Source organism: Oncorhynchus nerka, linkage group LG12 (assembly GCF_034236695.1).
Source record: "Oncorhynchus nerka isolate Pitt River linkage group LG12, Oner_Uvic_2.0, whole genome shotgun sequence".
NCBI classification, from domain to species: Eukaryota; Metazoa; Chordata; class Actinopteri; order Salmoniformes; family Salmonidae; genus Oncorhynchus; species Oncorhynchus nerka.
Window position 1 is genome coordinate 57850080 of NC_088407.1, and position 17386 is coordinate 57867465.

The 17386-nt window shown below is 42.6% G+C and overlaps 1 protein-coding gene across 1 annotated transcript; it reads right to left on the reverse strand.

The window, feature by feature from the left end:
• Positions 1-2245: 2245 nt before the first annotated feature.
• Positions 2246-12892, reverse strand: LOC115138430 (cytosolic 5'-nucleotidase 1A-like). Its single transcript, XM_029675269.2, has 6 exons — positions 12380-12892; positions 8318-8485; positions 7993-8122; positions 6426-6548; positions 3882-4069; positions 2246-3647 (listed from the first exon to the last, which is right to left on the reverse strand). Exons 1-6 carry the CDS (start codon positions 12506-12508, stop codon positions 3267-3269), a joined length of 1119 nt encoding a protein of 372 aa, XP_029531129.2. The 5' UTR covers positions 12509-12892; the 3' UTR covers positions 2246-3266.
• Positions 12893-17386: the final 4494 nt, after the last annotated feature.

Consider the following 17386-nt stretch of genomic DNA (forward strand, 5'->3'; position numbering starts at 1 on the left):
AGCCTTACGCATGGTGTCCCCAGTTCGCCAGCACAGCCCAGTGCGGAATATTCCACCTCGCCGCACTGGCCTGGCTACAGGGAGCATTCAACCAGGTAAGGTAGGGCAGGCTCGGTGCTCAAGAGCTCCAGTGCGCCTGCACGGTCCAGTCTATCCGGTGCCACCTCCACGCACCAGCCCTCCGGTGGAAGCCCCCCGCACCAGGCTGTCTCTCCTTCTTCTCCCTACAGGTGCTCTCGCCTGTCCAGCGCTGCCAGAGCCTTCCTCCTGCCCAGTGCTGCCAGAGTCTCCCATCTGTCCTGAGCCGCCAGAGTCTCCCGTCTGTCCTGAGCCGCCAGAGTCTCCCATCTGTCCTGAGCCGCCAGAGTCTCCCGTCTGTCCTGAGCCGCCAGAGTCTCCTGTCTGTCCTGAGCCGCCAGATTCGCCAGTCTGTCCTGAGTCGCCAGAGCCGCCAGTCATCCAGGAGCCACCAGAGCCGACAGTCAGCCAGGAGCTGCCAGAGCCGTCAGTCAGCCAGGCGATTACTCCGGAGCTGCCGGAGTCTCCCGCCTGTCCGGCGCTGCCCGAATCTCCCGTCCATTCGGGACCCGTGGCGAGGGTCCCCAGTCGGAGGTTGGCGGCGAGGGTTGCAGCTCATAAGAGGCCACGGGGGAGGTTGAGGAGGCGGACAAAAACTGTGGTGAATTGGGGTTCACGTCCTGCGCCAGAGCCGCCACCGCGGACAGACGCCCACCCAGGGGGGTACTGTCACGTTCTGACCATAGTTCTGTTATTTTATTCTTTGTTTTAGTATGGTCAGGGCGTGAGTTGGGGTGGGCAGTCTATGTTTGCTTTTCTATGTTTGGTTTCTGTGTTCGGCCTAGTATGACTCTCAATCAGAGGCAGGTGTCATTAGTTGTCTCTGATGGAGAATCATACTTAGGTAGCCTGGGTTTCACTTTTGGTTTGTGGGTGTTTGTATCCGTGTGAGTGTTTGGGCCACACGGTACTGTTTCGGTTTTGTATATTTCACGTTTATTATTTTGTTCCAGTGTTAAGTTGTGTTTTTGAATAAATCAATATGGACACTTACCACACTGCGTTTTGGTCCGATCCTTACTCCTCCTCAGACGAAGAGGAGGAAATCCGTTACAGCCACCACCACCATTTATCACCATGGGGATGGTGCTAGGTTTCCTCCAGACGTGACGCTGGCATTCAAGCCAAAGAATTCAATCTTGGTTTTATCAGACCATAGAGTCTTGTTTCTCATGGTCTGAGATTCTTTAGGTGCCATTTGGCAAACTCCAAGCGGGCTGTTGGTAAAGTAAAGGTATAGCTTTAAAACACTAAAGTGCGTTATGGGTAACGTAGTAAGTTAACTTTAGTTTTCGATTCAAATGTGCTGGCGGATATGTAGCCAATGTCACGTTCTGACCTTTATTTCTGACCTTTGGTCCAGGGTATCCTGCGCCGGCTCTGCGTACTATGTCTCCGGGGGGCTGGGAGGGTGCAGTCCTATGCCTGCGCTCCGCTTGTGCCGGGCAAATGTGGGAGTGGAGCCTAAGGGAGAGGTGCGTGTAGTAGGCACTAGATCTCCAGTGCTTACCCACAGCCCGGTTCAACCTGTGCCTGCACTCTGGAGGGTCCGGGCTAGAGTAGTGATCCAGCCTGGGGGAGTGGTGCCAAGGCTGCGCACCAGAGCTCCAGTGCTCCCCCACAGCCCTGTCCTTCAGGTGCCTCCTCCTAACACCAAGCCTCCTGGAGGTCTCCCCAGCCTGGTGGGTCCTGTGGCAGCCCCGTAATGTCTAGGCCCCTTACATGCCACAGGCTTTGAGTAAAGCCAGTGTGTCTATGTATGCATATGACTCAACACTATACACGTCAGCTACTACAGCAAGTGAAATCACTACAACACTTAACAAAGAGCTGCAGTTAGTTTCAGAATGACTGTCAAGGAATAAGTTAGTCCTAAATATTTTTAAAAGCATTGTATTTGGGACAAATCATTCACTAAACCCTAAACCTCAACTAAATATTGTAATAAATGACATGGAAATTTAGCAAGTTCAGGTGACTAAATTGCTTGGAGTAACGCTGGATTGGCAGCAGCTAACGGGGATCCTTAATAAAAACAAATACAGTGCCTTGCGAAAGTATTCGGCCCCCTTGAACTTTGCGACCTTTTGCCACATTTCAGGCTTCAAACATAAAGATATAAAACTGTATTTTTTGTGAAGAATCAACAACAAGTGGGACACAATCATGAAGTGGAACGACATTTATTGGATATTTCAAACTTTTTTAACAAACCAAAAACTGAAAAATTGGGCGTGCAAAATTATTCATTAGTTAAAATCATTTGCGCCTGAGTCAGACTGCCAGAGTGAAACAAAACATCCAATGATAACACCAAAATAATTATCAATACAATTAACAGTTGGGGTGCGTGTGCAATTGGTAATTAGTGCAGGCTATGGGATGTTTGAAAGGCAAATTGGCAATAGAACGAAACATAAAAGCCACATAATTAAGTTAACATACATTATGCCAATATCTCCTCAAAGAAGCCAAGTCTTTACAGAATGGATCAGCATTCGTGTTTATAATGAGAGAGGAGATGGTCCATTAGCACTTTAGGTTGCCATCTCATTACAGCACATACAGTAACTTGCATGAGGACCATGCAAATGTACAATAAAAGGTGTCTAGATTAGAAACAAAAGAACAGAGCAAAATATTACATCAATAACATAAAATACATATTCAGTAAACATGTTTTCAACCTAAGTGATATGCTGAAATGATACAGGTATAGCCCACTGTACGCTTATAACATTTTTAAATGTTTTGGTTCTGGAGTTTCACATAATTTGAATGTGTCAACAAAATCTAATGTTGTTGCTACAAATCACAGACTTGTACACTCTATAAATACTGTGTAGCATATGTTTAGGTTGATTTTTAGATGACAATGTTATTGGACCTTTAATGCTATGATACAGATAGCATAGTGCACTAACATTACTGCAAGCATGACAATATTGAAGCTTTTCTTTTTGGTATACTGGCGCCTCCTCTTGTGTGGAATCCTCGATCACATGGCAGGCGTGAAAACAGCATGCTCTCACTCTGCCCCTGCAATTGTCATGTACTATGGGCTTCACTACCCAGACAACTAAGAGGGGACTGAAAAGGACTTACAGAACCACTCTCTCCTTCAAATTCACAATGTTGTTTTATTGTCCCTTGCTGTCACAGGGATAGGGAAGAGGGTGAGGTACAGACTACTTGGCGGCAGCGCTAGAGTCTTTAGCGTTCTCCTCAGCAAGCTTCTTCTGGGGCCGTTTCTGAGCCACACCATAGGGCACATGAGCCGCCACAGTCCCCAGCTCCGCAGCCCCCTCCACATGGAACATCTGATCGTCGAAGAATATGTGAGGCCGGATCTTCTCCAGCATAGGGCCCTTAGGGGCCCCAGCAAGGAAGAGGGCCTCGTCGGTGTCGAGTCCCCAGGATCGAAGTGTCTTCAGGGCCCGGGTGCCTGAGCTGGCTGCGCTGCGTGCCGTCACCAGGTAGGTGCGGATGGGGCAGTCCATACGCTGGCCCTTGGCGTAAAACTTCTTCTGCAGCTTCCCCAGAGACTCCAGGAACCCCTTCAGTGGCCCCTGAGAGGAAAGGATAGAGAGTGAGTTGCTACACGATGGGGTCTGACACTGAACATGTCACAAAATCTACAGTAAATCTACAGAGACATTAAACCACTTCAGCTCACACTACATTTCACCATCCGTATGAAGTACAGAGGGATATTAATTTGTCAATTGACTAACTATTTAGATTTAGCTGCATATTCAATTGTGTTTGAATGTGTTACAGAATTTAACGTGGACCGGACATACATGGTCAAGAAGCGTGTTCTCATGTGCCTTCTCATGCTCAAAGAACTTGTCCAGTCCATGGGCCTTATAGATGCGCTCTGACTCATCAGAGAAGAGCACTGCGTCCCCATCGAAGGCCACCCGCAGCTGAGTCTCTGACACTTCTGTTCGCTTCTCTGGTGGGTTAAACATGGTGGCTGCCGCAATCCCTGAGAGCGAGAGAGAGATTTTCCATAACCAACAAATCTTTTATTTTGAGCAGTTTACAGCTGGTGTACAAAATTGAAAGTAAAAGATGCAGAATGAAACTTAAGAATGGTAAGCATAGAAATAGTGCACATACAACAGATCTACCGCTTCTTAGACTTTCTTTCAATGAGAATGACAGATCTATGTGAATTTGGTCAGGTCGCCCAAAAAGTTACATATTACAGCGTCAAGGCAGAAACATATTGTATGTTTTCAAATTCGTAACATATTATATATTTTGCAAATTTGTGACATATATCATACTAACTGTTATTCGTAACATGTCATACGAAAATGAATAATGGCCAATCTCAAATGAATACATACCATACGAAGCGTAACATATCATATTAAATAAAGTTTCACGTATTTACGTACAGAATCATATGAAATGCTCTGGGACCAGGTTGCAGCAGGGGGGCTATGGAAAGCCACTGAGCGGTGTGGTATGACTCCTTTGGGTTTCCATAAAAAGCAGGGAAAAACGCTTCTCTTCTCACATTTCTGTGGTAGGCTGAGTGAATAAAGTGATATGCCTCTGCCTGTAATATTTGATTTGAAAGGGAGGGTTCAAGTTTACCGTTAAAGCTGCTTCACTCTTAGCTATAGCTGTAAAAAGTGTTACTGATATTAGCCTTAGCCTATTTAGCTAGCTTGAACCAGCTAATCTGCCACAATGGATATCAGAAATTGGCTTCGCCAAAGTACCCAAACAAAGAAGGAGAACGATGAAGAGCAGCAGCAGCGATGATCCTCCTGAGCTCCAGCTAGCTATGTGTGCAGAGCCCACCCACCCTTCCACAAGTGCTGCCACAATGGCTCCACAGCTGCCTCCACCTCTGACTGTTCCTGATGATCTTGGAACAGAGGAGCCAGTCCAGGTTAGCCTAGAATCCTACCCAAGCCACAGGTTTTCTGTCCAGGAACATTGATTTAAAAGCAACTGGTTCGTAGGAAGAGATCGGCTGGAATGCTTGGTTATTATGGCAGGCTGACATTGCAGGATCCGTCCCTTTTTTTTCAATTTTTGCGTGAAATGACATACCCAAATCTAACTGCCTGTAGCTCAGGCCCTGAAGCAAGGATATGCATATTATTAGTGTCATTTGAAAGGAAACACTTTGAAGTTTGTGGAAATGTGAAAGGAATGTATGAGAATTACACACAGTAGATCTGGTGAAAGATAAAACAAAGAAAAAAAAGTTATTTTGTATTTTTTTTTTGTACATCATCTTTGAAATGCAAGAGTAAGGCCATAATGTATTATTCCAGCCCAGGTGCAATATACATTTTGGCCACTAGATGACAGCAGTGTATGTGAAAAGTTTTAGACTGATCAAATGAGCCTTTGCATTTCTGTTCAAAATGTTGTATCAAGAGTGCTCAAATATGCCTAATTTGTTTATTAATAACTTTTTATGTTCAAAATTGTGCACTCTCCTCAAACAATAGCATGGTATTATTTCACTGTAATAGCTACTGTAGATTGGACAGTGCAGTTAGATTAACAAGAATTTAAGCTTTCTGCCAATATCAGATATGTCTATGTCCTGGGAAATGTTCTTGTTACTTACAACCTCATGCTAACCGCATTAGCCTACGTTAGCTCAACCGTCCTGTGGAAGAGACACCGATCCCAAATAAGTTTTAATTGATTACGTGGGTCGAATTTGATTCACAGAAGTGTATTGTGCCATATCACAACGTGTTAGTGAACTTGTGAGGGAGTGGGATGATTATTTCATTTTGTTGAAGCGGGCCTGTATAGGCCTATTCATTTTGCAAGACAGCTGTGCATGTCTGCATCTCACTGTAGTAGGTTCTAGGCTATGTTTGGTTATTTGGATCTCCCTTCACCTTATGTTTACTGTTAATGTAACTAGCCTAAATATATATTGTGTCATGCCTTTATCGATCTAATATTTTGTTTTCTAGGCCTACTACTTAGTAGCGCTGTTCTGTTCACATTCTTTCGCATTCGCAATTGTGTGAATAATCTAAGCCAAACTGCTATTCAGCATTTGTGTTTGCATGCATGAATAACTAGGCTACTAATTTCAGCATTTAGTTTGCATTATTTTGGTAAGACAGCTGTGTGTACGTTGCATTTACATAATAGGGTAATTGCCGATCTAAACGTCTCAGCACTTGTCTCAGGATTTGAACTTTATGTTTGTTATGGTATAACGTGATTATATAAAGAGAATTCAATATAATGTCAATGCAAGAACTCCAAAAAATGTAGCCCCCTCCCTGATTTCAACAGCCCCCTTAGTTACTTTATCCTGGCGCCAGGTCTGGCTCTCGCCCACTTACCTTCCTCCAAGGCCTCTCTGACCTTCATGGGGTCAGCAGACAGGTACAGGTTAGTGTGGTAAGCCTTCAGGTACCCAATGGGACTGTTCCCACCCGTCATACAGAAACGCTCAATGAACAGCCCTGCAGAGGAAAGAGAGATAGACATAGAGTCAATGTACTGGATCCTGCCTGTAATTGAGGGATTAGATAACAGTTACCAATGGCTAGGGAGATCCAAAGATCCAAAGAGAGAAAAATGCCCAGAGAGGAGTAAAGAGAGAAAATAGTGGATTGAAGGGTGAGCTGGATGGAAAGAGCCTGAGAAAGTAGCTCAGTCAGGACAGATGTTTCCACTTGGCCAGACTATTTTACCCACACCCCCAGGGCCCAGAACCACATCTCCCAACTCCCTTCATCTCAAAGGACGTGTGGAGTGTGGAGCGTGAGAGAGATCGCCCCAACACCATCCTAGGCCAACCAGTGGCCAGAGCTGTGTCTAGTTATTTCCTAATTTCATAGTAATCTATAAGTAATTTTATTAAAGCACTATGACATGCTACACAACCAGGGAATGTACAAGGGAATGTAACGTACTAAACAACATTTAGCCTTTGACCTCCCCAACCCACTCCCTCTTTCATTCTCTTACATTCTCTCTCTCTCTTACATTATCTTACATTCTCTCTCTCTCTCTCACACACACACACACACACACACACACACACACACACACACACACACACACACACACACACACACACACACACACACATTTGAGCTTAAAGACCCATACAGCTGAAGTTATTCTGTGATGTTTTGAGCAGGCGTGTGTCCTGTGGAGGGACACAGGGCCATAGGGTCATACAGGCTGTGTGGGAATGGGGAGGACCAGCTGTGTGGAGCACCCAGAGCACCGTCATCATCAGTGCATCAGAACAGCTTCTTCTCCTGGAGCCCTTAACCCCCTAGAGTCGATGTCCGCGCAGAAATGTAATTAGCATAATTTAAACCTCCCCATCAAAATCTGCCTGTTTAATAGTAATAATAATAATAATAATATGACCCCAACATCGAAAGGTCCGACTGAATGGAAGTATATATGGAAGTACCTTAGTGTCAAAAAAGGGGTTAAATATGGGTAAAAAAATATATATACATATAATAATTTCCTGAATGTTCTTATATCTCTCAAATTTTTTATTTATTTTTTGACTATCTGTTTTGCCATGTATGAATTTTGCCATGGGCTAATGGGCTAATGGGCTATGGGCTAATGGGCTATGAGCTAATAACAGTAAGGCCAAATTCAATGTTCACCCCCCATTTAATAAAAAAAATTTTTTTATACCTACAGGGGTCCTAAAATTCAAAATCCAATAGCTAAATGATCCTTGATATGACGATCTTAAAACATTTCCATATACTAGCTTAGTAGAAACCCAGCCCCGGGCCCTTAGACCACACTCAGGACATCACACTGAATCTGAATGAAAGATGTTGTCATTCACAGCACAATAGCCAAGTGGTGCCCATGTGTGCATGTGTTTATGCATGTGTGTGTCTGTGTGTGTGATTAGGCACTCACGGTGGTAGTTGATGGTGTTGATGAGTCGGAGGCCGACGTGTGCGTGGTTGTTGGTCATGAGCACAACGTCAAAGAGCTCCTCACTCTCTGGGTACAGCTCCCTCAGCCGAGTATTCACTGCCTCCAGAGCCTGGGGTCACATCAAACAGAAGCTCTTAACATACAGTATAATCTTTCATACAACATACATCATTCATATTGACGAACATGACAACCAATCTGTCTCTGTCTGTCTGTCTGTCTGTCTGTCTGTCTGTCTGTCTGTCTGTCTGTCTGTCTGTCTGTCTGTCTGTCTGTCTGTCTGTCTGTCTTTCATTTCCCTGACCTTAACGAAAGAAAAAGCAGGACCAGGGCCGAAGGGCTCTGTCTCGTGTTCTATCTGGTACTTGAGGTACTCCTCCATGCCTTTCTGTTCGTAGATCTGCTGCTCCTTATCCATGTTGAAGAGGACCCGCGATGACACCGCAATGGTGATGGCATTCTGAGGCTTAGGCTGTTGGATGAGGAGACACAAAGCTTAATACTTGAGCACACCCCGGGCACACAATACAACACACAGGTTAACACACACAAATACTCCAAAACAAACAAACAAGTCACATTGTGGAGTAAGAAGCCTTTTGGATCAGTCTGCTACAGTCTGAGACATCCTCGGTAGTGATGATGGAGGAACAGGGTAATGTGGCGCCAGAGGGAGCCAAAAGGTCTACTGGTGTCCACAGCTCTTCTTGTTATATACAGTGGGGCAAAAAAGTATTTAGTCAGCCACCAATTGTGCACGTTCTCCCACTTAAAAAGATGAGAGAGGCCTGTAATTTTCATCATAGGTACACTTCAACTAACCTCAAACAGTCACACTCCAAACTCCACTATGGCCAAGACCAAAGAGCTGTCAAAGGACACCAGAAACAAAATTGTAGACCTGCACCAGGCTGGGAAGACTGAATCTGCAATAGGTAAGCAGCTTGGTTTGAAGAAATCAACTGTGGGAGCAATTATTAGGAAATGGAAGACATACAAGACCACTGATAATCTCCCTCGATCTGGGGCTCCACGCAAGATCTCACCCCTTGGGGTCAAAATGATCACAAGAACGGTGAGCAAAAATCCCAGAACCACACGGGGGGACCTAGTGAATGACCTGCAGAGAGCTGAGACCAAAGTAACAAAGCCTACCATCAGTAACACACTACGCCGCCAGGGACTCAAATCCTGCAGTGCCAGATGTGTCCCCCTGCTTAAGCCAGTACATGTCCAGGCCCATCTGAAGTTTGCTAGAGAGCATTTGGATGATCCTGAAGAAGATTGGGAGATTATCATATGGTCAGCTGAAACCAAAATATAACTTTTTGGTAAAAACTCAACTCGTCGTGTTTGGAGGACAAAGAACACTGAGTTGCATCCAAAGAACACCATACCTACTGTGAAGCATGGGGGTGGAAACATCATGCTTTGGGGCTGTTTTTCTGCAAAGGGACCAGGACGACTGATCCGTGTAAAGGAAAGAATGAATGGGGCCATGTATCGTGAGATTTTGAGTGAAAACCTCCTTCCATCAGCAAGGGCATTGAAGATGAAACGTGGCTGGGTCTTTCAGCATGACATTGATCCCAAACACACCGCCCAGGCAACGAAGGAGTGGCTTTGTAAGAAGCATTTCAAGGTCCTGGGGTGGCCTAGCCAGTCTCCAGATCTCAACCCCATAGAAAATCTTTGGAGGGAGTTGAAAGTCCTTGTTGCCCAGCAACAACCCCAAAACATCACTGCTCTAGAGGAGATCTGCATGGAGGAATGGGCCAAAATACCAGCAACAGTATGTGAAAACCTTGTGAAACATTTGACCTCTGTCATTGCCAACAAAAGGTATATAACAAAGTATTGAGATAAACTTTTGTTATTGACCAAATACTTATTTTCCACCATAATTTGCAAATAAATTCATTAAAAATCCAATAATGTGAATTTCTGGATTTTTCTTCTCATTTTGTCTGTCATAGTTGAAGTGTACCTATGATGAAAATTACAGGCCTCTCTCATCTTTTTAAGTGGGAGAACGTGCACAATTGGTGGCTGACTAAATGCTTTTTTGCCCCACTGTAGCTGAGTGGTAGACATTCTCAAAGTGATATACTGTGCAGCAGCTGATTCAAAGGTATTTCATATGAGCAACATGAAAGCTGTGAGAATGAACTAAGAAGGAACATACTTGTAATGAGGAGGCAGAAATGTACTTGGCAGTCAAATCACATTTTGTTCTCTTTGGCAATATTGGCTTGCTCAGTTTCGACTGAATCATGTTTCACAGCAAAGAAGATGCCTCAGTGGTTGAACCAACCATGTTTACGAGGATAGAACCTACTGTATTTACATATCATGTAGGTTTATCTCAACCACTGGCAAAAGATAGGGTGGTGGGTTTGAGAGAGCTATTTTACTGTAAAAATAACTGTACAAAGCAGCTTTGAAGAGCACATTACAGACTAATTTCATGGGTAGGTCCCACTATAAAATGCTGATTGGTCACCCCCCACTGGTTTCAGACCAGGCACAGTGAGAGAGCTGTGTGACAAGAGCTGAGGTGACAGTGTGACATGACTACATACATTCCCCAGCCAGACTGATAACACATGAAGCAGAGCTACATTTCAGATTGGCGGCCACTTGCTAACCCTTTGAGTGCCTGTCTAGCTGTCACGTTCTGACCTTAGTTCCTTTGTTTTTGTCTTTGTTTTAGTATGGTCAGGGCGTGAGTTGGGGTGGGCAGTCTATGTTTGTTTTTCTATGTTGGTTTTTGAGTTCGGCCTAGTATGGTTCTCAATCAGAGGCAGCTGTCAATTGTTGTCCCTGATTGAGAATCATACTTAGGTAGCTTGGGTTTCACTTTTGGTTTGTGGGTGTTTGTGTCCATGTGAGTTTTTGGGCCACATGGTACTGTTTTGTTTTGTTCACATCGTTTATTGTTTTGTTCCAGTGTTCAGTTTGTTTATTAAAAAGACATGAACACTTACCACGCTGCACCTTGGTCCTCCTCTCTTTCTCCAGACGACATCTGTTACACCAGCGGTTCAAACCATAGTAAAATACCACTTCTTGATTGTCTGGTTCTTGATTTTCTCTCTCCATTTAGTTTATTTGAATACTAAAATAAGTTATATCGATGAGTTAGTATTGCACCAGTTTAACATTTCTGTGCCTTGTTTTTTTAAACAGTCAAAAAAATGTTTGTCTCTGGCAAATCTGTAAGCATACCTTTTATAGTCAATAAGGCATATTGCCATTATTTCAACTTCAAATAGCTTTGTGACAGGTCTCTGCTATAAAACTCAGTCTTGAAGACAGATAGAGCCAAGTGGTAACCTGATAATCTGTCATATAATCAATCAATTTACTAGCCTATGACAACTTCGCTGAGATAAAATAATAAAGCCTTCGTCATAACAAGAAGGCTGAAAGCAGATTGTGGAGTTAAAGTTTTGAATGACTTTCGAGATAACAAATAAGTTAACTTACGCAGAAGATCCCTCCCTGCCCCTTGCATGTGGTGGGAGTGGTATTGTTTCGATGCATTGTCCTTTCCGAAATTTGGCAGGTTAGATATTTATCGCCAGTGGTGCTGGTACCCTGTCAGAGTGCTGTATGCGACACTGAACAACTGGACTCAATTACTATTCAGTGCCTTGTTGACCTGTTCGATGTTGTCATAATGTGTCTGTCTGTAAAGACGTCATCCTGTTCCATTTGACAGTAAGCAGTAAGCAAAACAGTAAGCAAAACTGACCCCACCAACAGACCCCTCAGACCCTTCAAAGAGACAGAATTGTCTTATTTTGGTACACTTTTATGACAAAATGTAGAGTTCAATTCTACTACCAATAGACTCTTTCAAACCATTGGACATGGAGAAATATTTGATCATTTGGCCAGTTAGGCTGCTTGAAACAACTCCCCTCATCACCCCCAGGCAGACTCATAGATAAGGTTAGGAGTGTGTCTGTCTTCTATCACTCAGCGCAGCAGGTGACTGTAGGCTACTTGTGCCATTGCAGACAGACATGTTAACAGGTGGACTCTCTTCTACAGTCGCCCAAATGCGTTACGAAAGCCTTATCTATTATCTAACAAACGTTTAAAAAAAATAAAGGATCTATTTCCTTGAATGTCAGTGTAATTGCCACATGAAAGGATATACAGTAGCCTACATTCCAGGAACTAATTGACATGTAACACATACATAACATTGAACATGCACCCTTAGCATATTAAATAGTTGTTCCCACTAAAGCAAGGCATGCAAACTCCTCACAATACAGACAGAGATAGAGAAAGTGTGTGTGAGAGAGAGATTCTCATGATTTTTCTCCTCATCTCACGACACGTTGATACTCACGGATTTGAGATGCTTGGTGGGGGTGGATGGGTTAGACATAGTGTTGGTTCTTTCCCAGGATGCTCTTGCTGTGCCGTTGGGTGCTGTGTCTTGGCCGGTCCTCATCCCGCCGTTGTTTACACTCATCATCCTGCCTCTCTTATTGCCTCGCCCACACTTCTTCCCTCTATCTCTCTCAGGCAGTCCTCACTGAGTATCTTACTGCCTCTCTCGCTGTCTCTTTACCTCTCTCCCGCTCTCAGGCAGTCCTTACGGAGTCCTCATGTAGCCTAGGCCTACACTCATTTACACCATCATTCCCGGTGCATTCAGAGATGAGAGCAGCAGACTGAACGGCAGTGCAACCACTCAGCCGAACGCTCAGAGCAGAGGAGGAAGAAAATATCGTAAGAGGGGTAGGGATGGAGAGAGGCAGTACGCTAGCTGTTGAAACTGTCCTTATTTTTGGCATGCATTAATCGTATAGATGTTGTGCTCTCCCTCTCCGTCTCTCTCCCCCTCTCATTTTTTGTTGACTTCAAGCCATCTTACATCCTCCTCCCTTTCTTAACCCTTTGCTGGGTATGAATTCTGCATCACTGCCTAACTTTGATTTAATGCATGTGACAACTGTGTGTGCATCTGTTCTTGCAATTTGTAGTTTATATAATCATTTTTCATGAAGTAGTCTGAATGTGGTGAACTACTTTTTCAAAGTACTTTAGTTAAGTAAACTATATTTTTCTTAAGGGTAACTTTAGTGTATATGTTCAGAATAGCTTCCCCAACATTGTCAATGTGCCCTTGAGCAAGGCCATTAACCCTAACTGCTCCAGGGTCGCTGTTGATAACGGCAGAGCCTGGCTGTGACCCCACGTCTCTGAGGGCATGTAGCAACTAATAATGTAATAACTTACAATCATTTAATAGCTACTAATAGTGTAGCAACTTCTTCATTTGTAATGTAATAAATTGCCAATAATGTGATGAATATCCTGAACGCATAACATAATAACACTTTTGTGCATAATGTAATATTTATTACATAATGGGTTGATTATTATTTTATGAGGTGGGTAAAAAAAATCATGAGGTGTATTAGCTATAACTTTAACCAATAGTGTAAAAACAACTCCAAAAAATACTTACTAACAACTAAATTCACTCTCATTTTTTATTTTCTTGAATATAAAGTGTCATGCTTCAGTAATGACTAAACACCCAATCATATTCCTACATCCTAGATCTAAACTTGACTTCAAACAAATGTTTCACCTCTTAAGATAATGTTTAATGCTACTGTTAAGGCACAAAAGCCTTTGAAACTATTCAAAACATTTTCAACAATTGTTACTCCTTCTGGTTGCTGGCACGTACTCCAACTTACACACAGGCATCATTAGGTCATTGGTTTTGCATTATCTAATCATTCTTATTCATTCATTTTTTTTCATCAGGTTTTGGTTTGTGGAACAAATATTTTAATTGATATTACTTGTTATTTTTTTATTGATATTTGTCACATCCTGATCGGTTTCACCTGTCCTTGTGCTTGTTTCCACCCCCTCCAGGTGTCAGCCATCTTCCCCATTATCCCCTGGGTATTTATTTCTGTCTGCCTGTGCCAGTTCGTCTTTTTTTGTCAAGTTAACCAGCGTGTTACTCCGTGCTCCTGTTTTTTCCTTTTCTCTGTTTTTTGCTAGTCCTCCCAGTTTTGACCCTTGACTCTGAACCCGTCTGCCTGACCATACTGCCTGCCCTGACCTCGAGCCTGCCTGCCACTCTGTACCTCCTGGACTCTGACCTTGTTATGATCTTTTGCCTGTCCACGACCATTCTCTTGCCTGCCCATTGGATAAAAATAAATATCAGAGACTCGAAACATCTGCCTCCCGTGTCTGCATCTGGGTCTCGCCCTGTCGATATTATTTAATTGATCTTACTAAGGTAATGTAACTGGATAGTTCATTAAACCAGTGGGTTAATGTTGGAGGGCCCATACTTAGATATTACGATAATACAGAGTCCGAAAAGTTTGTTATATCTACACAAGACAACTTTTTATTCAAATGCTAGTCTATTGTGGTAATGGAGGCAAATGCAAGGTGTTCATCAACTTAATATGCATGCCATTAATTAAAAACCTCTTAGGGCTGAGGTATATCTCACTGGTCACCCCGAAAGCCAGTTCCTCTTTGGTCGCCTTTCCTTCCAGTTCTCTGCTGCCATTGACTGGAACGAACTGCAAAAATCGCTGAAGCTGGAGATTCCCATCTCCCTCACTAGCTTTAAGAACCAGCTGTCTGAGCAGCTCACAGATCTCTGCACCTGTTCATAGCCCATCTGTATACAGCCCATCTATCTACCTCATTCCCATGTTGTATTTATTTATTTTGCTCCTTTTGCACCCCAGTATCTCTACTTGCACATCCATCTTTTGCACATCTACCATTCCAGTGTTTAATTGCCATATTATAATTACTTCGCCACCATGGCCTGTTTTTTGCCTTAACTCCCTTATTTGACCTCACTGTATATAGACTTTGTTATCTTTTTTTCTACTGTATTATTGACTGTATGTTTTGTTCATTCCATGTGTAACTCTGTGTTATTGTATGTGTCGAACTGCTATGCTTTATCTTGGCCAGGTCGCAGTTGCAAATGAGAACTTGTTCTCAACTAGTTTACCTGGTTAAATAAAGGTGAGAAGAAAAATCCAGTTAACGGGATCGATATGACAACAGCCAGTGAAAGTGCAGGGCGCCAAATGCAAAACAACAGAAATCTCATAATTAAAATTCCTCAAACATACAAGTATCTTATATCATTTTAAAGGTAACCTTGTTGTTAATCCCACTACAGTGTCCAATTTCAAATAGCTTTTACAGCGAAAGCAACACAAACGATTATGTTAGGTCAGAGCCTTATCACAGAAAAACAGCCATTTTTCCAGCCAAAGAGTGGAGTCACAAAAATCAGAAATAGAGAGAGAATTAATCACTAACCTTTGATGATCTTCATCAGATGACACTCATAGGACTTCATGTTACACAATACATGTATGTTTTGTTCGATAAAGTTCATATTTATATCAAAACATCTCAATATACATTGGCTCGTTATGTTCAGTAGTTCCAAAAACATCCGGTGATTTTGCAGAGAGCCACATCAATTTACATAAATAGTCATAATAAACATTGATAAAAGATACAACTATTAAGCATGGAATTATAGATACACTTTTCCTTAATGCAACCGCTGTGTCAGATTCAAAAAAGCTTTACGTAAAAGCAAACCATGCAATAATCTGAGTACTGCGCTCAGAGACCCAACACGCCAGAAAGATATCCGCCATATTGTGCAGTCAACAGAAGTCAGAAATAACATTATAAATATTCACTTACCTTTGATGATCTTCATCAGAATGCACTTCCAGGAATCCCAGTTCCACAATAAATGTTTGATTTGTTTGATAATGTCCGTCATTTATGTCCAAATAGCTACTTTTGTTAGCGCGTTTGGTAACCAAATCAAAACTCACGAAGCGCGTTCACTAGTTGCAGACGAAATGTCTAAAAGTTCCATTACAGTCCGTAGAAACATGTCAAAACCTGTATAGAATCAATCTTTAGGATGTTCTTAACACATCAATCTTTAGGATGTTTATAACATAAAACTTCCATAATGTTCCAACCGGAGGATTCCTTTGACTTCAGAAAAGCAAAGGAAAGGGAGCTTACCTCTCATGTGAATGTGCGTGACCAGCTCATGGCTGCTGGCAGACCTCTGACTCATTCCCCTCTCAATCAGCCCCCCTTCACAGTAGAAGCCTCAAACGAGTTTCTAAAAACGGTTGACATCTAGTGGAAGCCTTAGGAAGTGCAAGATTACCAATATCCCACTGTATCTTCAATAGGGGCTGAGTTGAAAATCGACCAACCTCAGATTTCCCACTTCCTGGTTAGATTTTTCTCAGATTTTTGCCTGCCATATGAGTTCTGTTATACTCACAGACATCATTCAAACAGTTTTAGAAACATCAGAGTGTTTTCTATCAAAATATACTAATAATAATATGCATATATTAGCAACTGGGACTGAGGAGCAGGCAGTTTACTCTGGGTACCTCTGGGCACCTTATTCATTCAAGCTACTCAATACTGACCCCAGCCATAAGAAGACTTAAAGAAAGAGAGTGATTTTAGGTTGTTATTACATTATTGGTTTAAATTATTACACTATTGATTAAATTTGTTTTATCCACTTTATAATGTAGCACATTTCCAATTAATACACACATTTCCAATTAATTCGAATGTCTGATATTTTTTTCAATAATTGGTCTTTTGACCAATCAGATCAGCTCTGAAAAACATCTGATGTGAAAATATCTGATGTGATTGGTCGAAAGACCAATTAGTAGAAAACATTAATCCGAATTTGGCTGCCTGTGTAAGCACAGCACCCACCAAATTAATAGGCGTGTCTAACAGTACGCATGTATGCAGTGGCGGACTTACCATTAGGTGAAAGAGGCAATTGCCTCAGGTCTCACATCATCAAGGGGCCTCATGAGCTGGGCATAATTTAATACTTTTTTTTCTGCTCGATGAAATATTCCAGCCTGACAGCGTTCCTGTGCATTCTTTCACGTGATATGATCGCAAACGTGACATTCATTGAAATTAAGCTGTAGCATTTAGGCTTTTCAGAGTGTGGCAGAGAAAAGAAAAATAGAGAATATTTCATTTTAACAGAAAAATTACCTAAATGAATGCATTTCTTTAGTAAAAAGACAGTTGCTGCTTACAATACTGCCATCGTCGTCAACGCGGAGGCAGAGGTATGTGTAGTGTCACGCCCTGGCCTTAGTATTCTGTGTATTCTTTATTATGTTGGTTAGGCCAGGGTGTGACATGGGTGATTTATGTGTCTTGATTTGTCTAGGGGTTTTGTAGTCTATGGGGTTGTGTTCAGTTGAGTGTTCTAGGTAAGTCTATGGTTGCCTGGAGTGGTTCTCAATCAGAG